Source organism: Xiphophorus maculatus, chromosome 23 (genome assembly GCF_002775205.1).
Source record: "Xiphophorus maculatus strain JP 163 A chromosome 23, X_maculatus-5.0-male, whole genome shotgun sequence".
Lineage (NCBI taxonomy): Eukaryota > Metazoa > Chordata > Actinopteri > Cyprinodontiformes > Poeciliidae > Xiphophorus > Xiphophorus maculatus.
In genome coordinates, this window is record NC_036465.1 from 17771480 (window position 1) to 17778150 (window position 6671).

Here is a 6671-nt window from a genome sequence, read left to right on the forward strand (position 1 = left end):
TCTCATCTGAATTTCTCATTCCTTGAGCTAATGTTTTATACGCTACACCCTCGCTTCCTTAGAGCATTTGCTATGTTGGCTAAAAGGACTAAATACAAATGAATTATTAAATACAACAATTTTCACATCAATTCATCGCTGCTGTACTTCAAGCTAACATTATATGAAACTTAAAATGTTTGTTCACAGCTGCCGACTTTAACTTCTTTTTTCTTCTTTCTTTAAGTTCCCTTCTGCTCTGCTCTTTCGGTTTCCTATGAACCAAGCATTACTTCTCTAAAAGTCTAAGTTAGTTATTTTTGTACTTCAGTTGCATGCCCATGCATGCAAAAAAGCAGTAAGCAGTTTCCGTAAGTCTGATAAAAATTGACCACAAGGCACATTTTAATGCAGCATAAAGTTAACATTAGGCCAAGCTTAAACCAACTAACTTCATTATTTTTGTTCCTGCAAACAGAACATGTGAAAATGTTGTTTTAGTGTTTCTTGACTGAGAAGCACGTCATTCCATACAGTGATGGAATGACATATTTTATAGTACAAAATTGCACTAATTTTGCTTTCTTGTCTCACTTAAATGTGTCAGATCACCAGATATATTAAAATGAGGAATACATTTGTCAAGGAAAAAAAGAAAACTTTTCAAATCATCAGAAAACTTATTGGTGGCAACAACTGTTACTGTAATACTTTCTTAAACGGTATGTAAATGTCGTGGATTTACATACCGTTAAATTTATCCTCAGACACTTAATTATTTTTGAATTGTGGACTCTAATCTGATCTAATGCAGTTTGGTCTACAGTGGCTAAGCTGTTGTTCCATGTTTTTTTTTGTTTTGTTTTTTTTGACAGTCTGGACGAGGCATTGTAGGCACTCACTGTGGTTTGATGGAGTCACAAAACTTTAAAAAAAAAATACTTTATACATGATACTACTTTCAGATATGATGAATGTCAATAACTTTATTTGTTTTAAATCTCCTCAGAGGTAAAACATATTGGGTCATGTTTCTCACATAAGGGCAGACTGTTTTGCATAGTTTTCTTCCCCTTTACAAGTGAAAACATTATTTTAAAATAAATGAAATAAATGTTTATATTAACTCGTGTTCCCTTTGTCTGAATTAAAATGTGTTTGATTTTCCGGTAAGAAAAACAAATAAAAACCCAGCAGAAAATTGTAAGGGGGCAAATATTTTTTCACAGCATTATATAGACTCTAAAATTGACAATAGATATGTGTTGATCTGACAATAGTCCATACTTGTACAAAAAGTGAATGATTTTTAAGGTTTTACAGTGTAGCTTCACATTGTAAAAAATTTATTTGAGGCATCAGTGATATGAACGATTAATCACTCTGTGTTGAACTCATCAAAACAAAATACTATTTACATTCCGGACACGCTCGCTGTCTCAGATCAGGAATCCAGCTAGTACTCCTCTGTTTTTATGTCCGACAGCATGCTGGTGCTAGCGCCGGGGCTGGAGGTAACATGGGCCTCAGTGAGGGCACTGAGAACAGGTGGGGTGGGAGTCGTTGTGGAGGCTTGCTGGGAATGTTGCAGCTTCTTCCTGTTGATCTTTCTTTCTTTTGCACGTCTGTTTTGAAACCAGATCTTCACCTGATAAATGCAAACAGTAGAAGAAAACTTTACTTTATGTTGATAAAAATATCTCTTATAGAAGGCCGCAAATGCCATATGACAACACGTCCTGTTTTGCTTTCAGCTATGTTTCCACAATGCTATTTTGGTAGCATCACTTAGTCATCTCAAACTGTTACGCAAACAGTTTTCCATCGGTAATCGTGTAAATTGTCACCTTACCAGCACCAACCTCGTCGTATGTTATTTGGATTTTTGGGACAGACCAACACAAAGTGGTGTATAATTGTCAAGTTTTATAAATTAATATCTCAGAAGTGTGGCAGCTGTGAGTCTGTTGACTAGGCCTGTCGCAATGAGCAATAAATTAGTTAATCGCATGGTGAATTAAAATAAGCTCAATAATTTCCATATGCATGATTTATCTTTTTTTTAAATTTTCTTCCTTTGTACCAAAATCTGGATGACCAAAGTCTTCAATCTGGTGCATTGTTCTCATCTAGCTCTTTTTTTGAAGGACAAGTTTGTTTACAGAGATTTGATAATTTATTTTATTTGTTGTTTCTATTGCTTTATTTATTTATTTTGATTATTTTAAATGTATTGTAGTTCCAGTTTTATATGTCCATTAGAATTTAAGCTGCACTGATCTTTGAAAATGTGTTCTTGCATTCTTGTGCCATAGCAATATATTGCTTGAAAATAGTTTCAAAACAATATTATCATATTAGAAGTAACGAGCCAAGAGTAACTGTGACTATGTCATTCTAACACATAGTCTATGCCATCCAATTGTACCTCCGGATTGAAATTTAGGGTCGTTGTCCTGCTGAAAGGTGATCATCCATCCCAGTCCCAAGAGTTTGCAGCCTTTAAAAGTTCTTCCATTACTCCTTTATGTTTATTTTTCCATTAGATCCAGAGTTGTTGACATTGTTGAAGAAAATCATCTCCACATCATGCTGTGTGGTCTGCACAGGATCTTATCTTATCTGAACTTTTCAATGGTTTCATAACCTAAACTTTCTTTAAACTATATGGAAAAAAAGAAATGACTTATTTTTTGGATGGATGGATGGATTTCACTTTTGGGATTTGTTTCTAATTGAAAACTATTTACAGTATCGTTATCCTTTCACTTTAGGAATACACAGTACTCTTTGTTTCACTGTCACATAAAATCCCAATAAAATACATTAACATCTGTCATGATGTGGCAAAATGTGGAGAAGTTCAAAGGATGTGAACACTTGTGTGAGTTTAACTCTGTGGTTAAAGCAGCTTACCCCACCCCGTTGACTTGTGGCTAAGTTTAGTAATGTTGAGTTTCCTAAGAATTACTTTGGGTTTTGCCAGTATTACACAAAGCTGTGGGTTCGGCTAAATAAATGAGCAGGCAGAAAGACACATTAATACGAGCTGCATTAAAAAGCAAGAGTGAGCTGTGCACTGTTATTGCTACTGATGCATTTGGCCACAAAACACTCACAGTTTATGGGGATTTTCAAGCATTGGACATCCAAACATGGTTACAAACGTATCTGTATTCTAATGTACTCAGTTTTGTTGTGTTCTAGTTTCACATTTAACTGCAACAGAAAGAAAATACAAACAATTCAAAAATAAAGTTGCACCTTGTGTACTGTAATCTATCTGAGAATTACAATTTAATCTTCAACATTTAAATATTAGTGACAGCTACCTACCTATTTAAAAAACCTGAACATGGGGGCACTCTTGTCACTCTGTAGATTATTGCTTAATCACACTGTGCAAGAAATGAAGACTTGTGAAATAAGTCACAAGTTTTTGGGTGTTTTCACAGGCAGCCATTCATTCTGTCCAAATTTGAAACAGCTTCTTCTTTACTTGCACGACTAGAGATATTATTAGATAAGTTGTTAGGAATCCTGTCGGATATGTTGGTATCTTCCTGACAGGGCAAATTGATTGTTGCAAATCATGCATAATATTGTCATTTATTAGCAAATATCTTATTAATTGCACAAAAAAAAGCATGCTGCAAGAACTGTGTATACGGTTCTGTATCACTGTTGCCTTCAAAACTACAAATATACAAACTATTTTTGTACATTTTTGCAAAAATATTTACATACATATGTAGATCAATTTTTGTAGCCACGTTTACCACATTTTTATAGATAATTTGGCACAGACAAGCTGAGATGACACAACTCTGTTACTATTAAAACTACAGTCTTAAAATACTGTATGTCTGAAAAAATATATAATTTAAAAGGCCTTTAATGACACCAAGTTGCAAAAACTGCCTAGATCTTAGTTTGTTCATTGTGTTTGGTTGTGATTTGCTGCTGTTTAATGTGTCACCTCCTTATCCGCACCTGTCTCTCGGAGAGTCCTAGAGCCATTGACAAGTCGGACTTCCTCCTCATGGTGATGTAGCGGGTGCTCTGAAACTCCTTCTCCAGCTCCAGCCGCTGGTGGTCTGTGTACACCACCCTGTACTTGTCCTTTGTCCGAGTCTTTCCAACTGAATAGCACAAAATTTTAGAAAAATATAGACACTGTTGAAAGCAAGAGAGATTAAAGTGAAAAGAAAAGTGTTTTAGTGATTTCTCAAAAATTACTTTTGATACTGTTTCTTGGTAGAGTTCTTTGGGATCCAGAGCTACTTTTTTTGCAAGATACTGCAAAGGTTTAGAGGGATATTCCTTACTGGGCTCCAAACTTACGTTAAGTATTCACTTGCATATTAAAATTATTTAACCAAAAACTGTTGTGCAACTGGACTTTTGTAAAAGTTTGCAAGAGAACACAAAGGTTTCCCGCATTTCTGTTGCTGCAAATATGGTTTGGTATTTAATTTTTCACACTTGTTCCATTCATCTGAACATCATGGTATTTGCATGATTCTCAAATGAACAAGAACCACTGAAAAAACAAGGATCTGTAAGAAGTGGACAGACTTCTGTTATAACAGATTATATGTTTCTGGTCATGGATGCATTGGCCACATGCTGCTGGTGAAACTTCTTGCTGTTGGAGTCTTGCAGAAAAACTTTACAGAAACTTGCAAAAGTTTTGCATTGCCCCACTAAAGTGTTTCTCTTTCTACAACGTCCCTTGCAGGGTCATGAAGCTGTGTTAGCCATACTTGTAAAGCAACAGGAAACTATGTGTCAATGAGTCACACGTGGTGACAGAAGTGGCCAAACATGTCTGGAGCCAACTTTCAGGTCAGGCGCCACTTAAATCCTCATCAGCTCTATTAATCATGCTAATACTAACTAATGTAAAGACTCCTCTATGCGTCGCCGTGCTGCTTCTCCTTATCTCTGTGACTTCTGTTTGGATTGGTGTTTTCACAGGCAGCCATTCATTCATTCAAATGTTCACGTACTCAAGAGTTATTGATTAGAAAATTTTGAGCATGCGAGGGCATCGATTGATGCAGATCCATGTACGCACCCACAAAGGGAGATAAAGGCAAAGTCTGAGCTCTTGCTCGGTGGAAGTGTAGTTTGACTTCCTCTGCCATCCTGCGGGGTGATTTGTCAATGTGTTGGACACACCCAGTGGACAGAGAGGGTGGGGAGTGGTAGCTGTGCAGACTTCATGGCCCTTACTGTTAGCTTTGCACTGACACTTGAAAGCGTGCTGCCAGAAGGGACAGCCGAACAGTGTGATGAATGCATGTGTCCTCAGACTGACTTAACTCACAGTGGATAATGTTGCTGTCTGAGGAAATAAAAAGCATGCAGTAGTTGCCCGTGCCCTCTGCTAAACTGTTGCTTCTTATGTTGCTGCACTGCGTAGTGACTGAAAAGTTTATCAAGATGATGCCTTTCCTGTTGTACTAATAGGCTGACATTTAAGGCGTCTGATAAGCTGCAAGATAACAGAACACGTTTAAACTGCGTCATATTGCGTGTATGTCAGAGAGAGAGGCAAGTGTTTCTTCAGAACGTGTTAATGTAGGAATATTAGACTATTAAAATAGAGATTGTTTCTCCTTTAATATCATGTTGAGAATGAATAAAGCTCTACCTGAAAAAGGCTGTCTGATGGGCTCAGGTGGTCTCCTCCTGGAGCTGAAGGGGTCCTGGGAGATGTAAGGGGTGAGAGACCCTCCTCCTCCAGCGGCTGAGGGGGCGATGTTGTATTCCGGGGAGATGTAGTTCGACTGCCCCGCGCTGGGGCTGGGGAAGCTGAATGGGTATTCCTCCCGTGGGGTGTAAACGGGGTTCCAGGTGGTCGTCGACGGGTCGGCGATCCCCGAAACGGCGTGGTGGTAGCCTGGAAAATCATAAGCAGGCGGAAGGTACTGGCTGTGCAGGGACAGCGTCTGAGCCGGGTGCCTCACCGGCTGGGAGTTGGGGTACATGCCGGAGTCCTCGCTCGACAGGAGGGGTCGGATCTCAGGTGAATCAGGCCTCCGGGCGCATGTTCGGCTGCTGTGTTTGTATCCAGCAGGCTTTAGTCCGGGGCTATAACTGAGCGGTGAGGATACACACCTTTATGGATTTACTGCCAAGGAGGTCAAAAGTATCGGAATGACGTCACGGTTTACCTGAGACTCACCTAAGTGTTCAGGCGACGCCAGGACAATGGCCATAACCTACCTGCCATGTCCCGTAAGATCCCTTAGATAAGGAGTATGTGAGGAAAAAACTCGTGATTTTAACTGTGATTGTAAATCAAAGTGGATCAGATCAGGGTCAGGGGAGGGAAAGCTTCATTTAATTCCTGTGCAGTTCACTTTCTTACACCCAAGGCCTTATTTTACACATTCAAACCAAGCATTTAAGAGGAATTATTGGAAATCTTTCCTTTTTCCTTATCCATCAAAATGTCCCCACAAATGAGTCATTCCATTTTTTCCTGGTTTTGTGAGGCGCTTTTAAAATCGGCACCCTTTTCTTAAAAACACTTCACCCACACTGCATAATTACAGCTGACATGTTTATCAGAATATACACATAAATCTTCTATGTCATCATGGCAAATTGGTTTTAATCTAATTTATTCCTTTATTTTCTTTTGGTGCAACTACACTCTTAAGGTTCCAAGACAGTTTCTA

At 38.5% G+C, this 6671-nt stretch overlaps 1 protein-coding gene across 1 annotated transcript; it reads right to left on the minus strand.

Annotated features, from left to right (window-relative positions):
- Positions 1 to 950: 950 nt before the first annotated feature.
- Positions 951 to 6088, minus strand: cdx1 (caudal type homeobox 1). Its single transcript, XM_014470469.2, has 3 exons — positions 5639 to 6088; positions 3973 to 4121; positions 951 to 1627 (listed from the first exon to the last, which is right to left on the minus strand). Exons 1-3 carry the CDS (start codon positions 5973 to 5975, stop codon positions 1436 to 1438), a joined length of 678 nt encoding a protein of 225 aa, XP_014325955.1. The 5' UTR covers positions 5976 to 6088; the 3' UTR covers positions 951 to 1435.
- Between the last annotated feature and the right edge of the window lie 583 nt (positions 6089 to 6671).

Excerpts from the sequence above, each read along its gene's own strand:
- cdx1 (XM_014470469.2), bottom strand. The coding sequence starts at position 5,975 with ATGTACCCCAACTCCCAGCCGGTGAGGCACCCGGCTCAGACGCTGTCC. Across the intron at positions 4,122-5,638 it reads CATCAGACAGCCTTTTTCAG|TTGGAAAGACTCGGACAAAG; the intron begins GTAGAGCTTTAT and ends TGTGCTATTCAG. Across the intron at positions 1,628-3,972 it reads TAGGACTCTCCGAGAGACAG|GTGAAGATCTGGTTTCAAAA; the intron begins GTGCGGATAAGG and ends TGCATTTATCAG.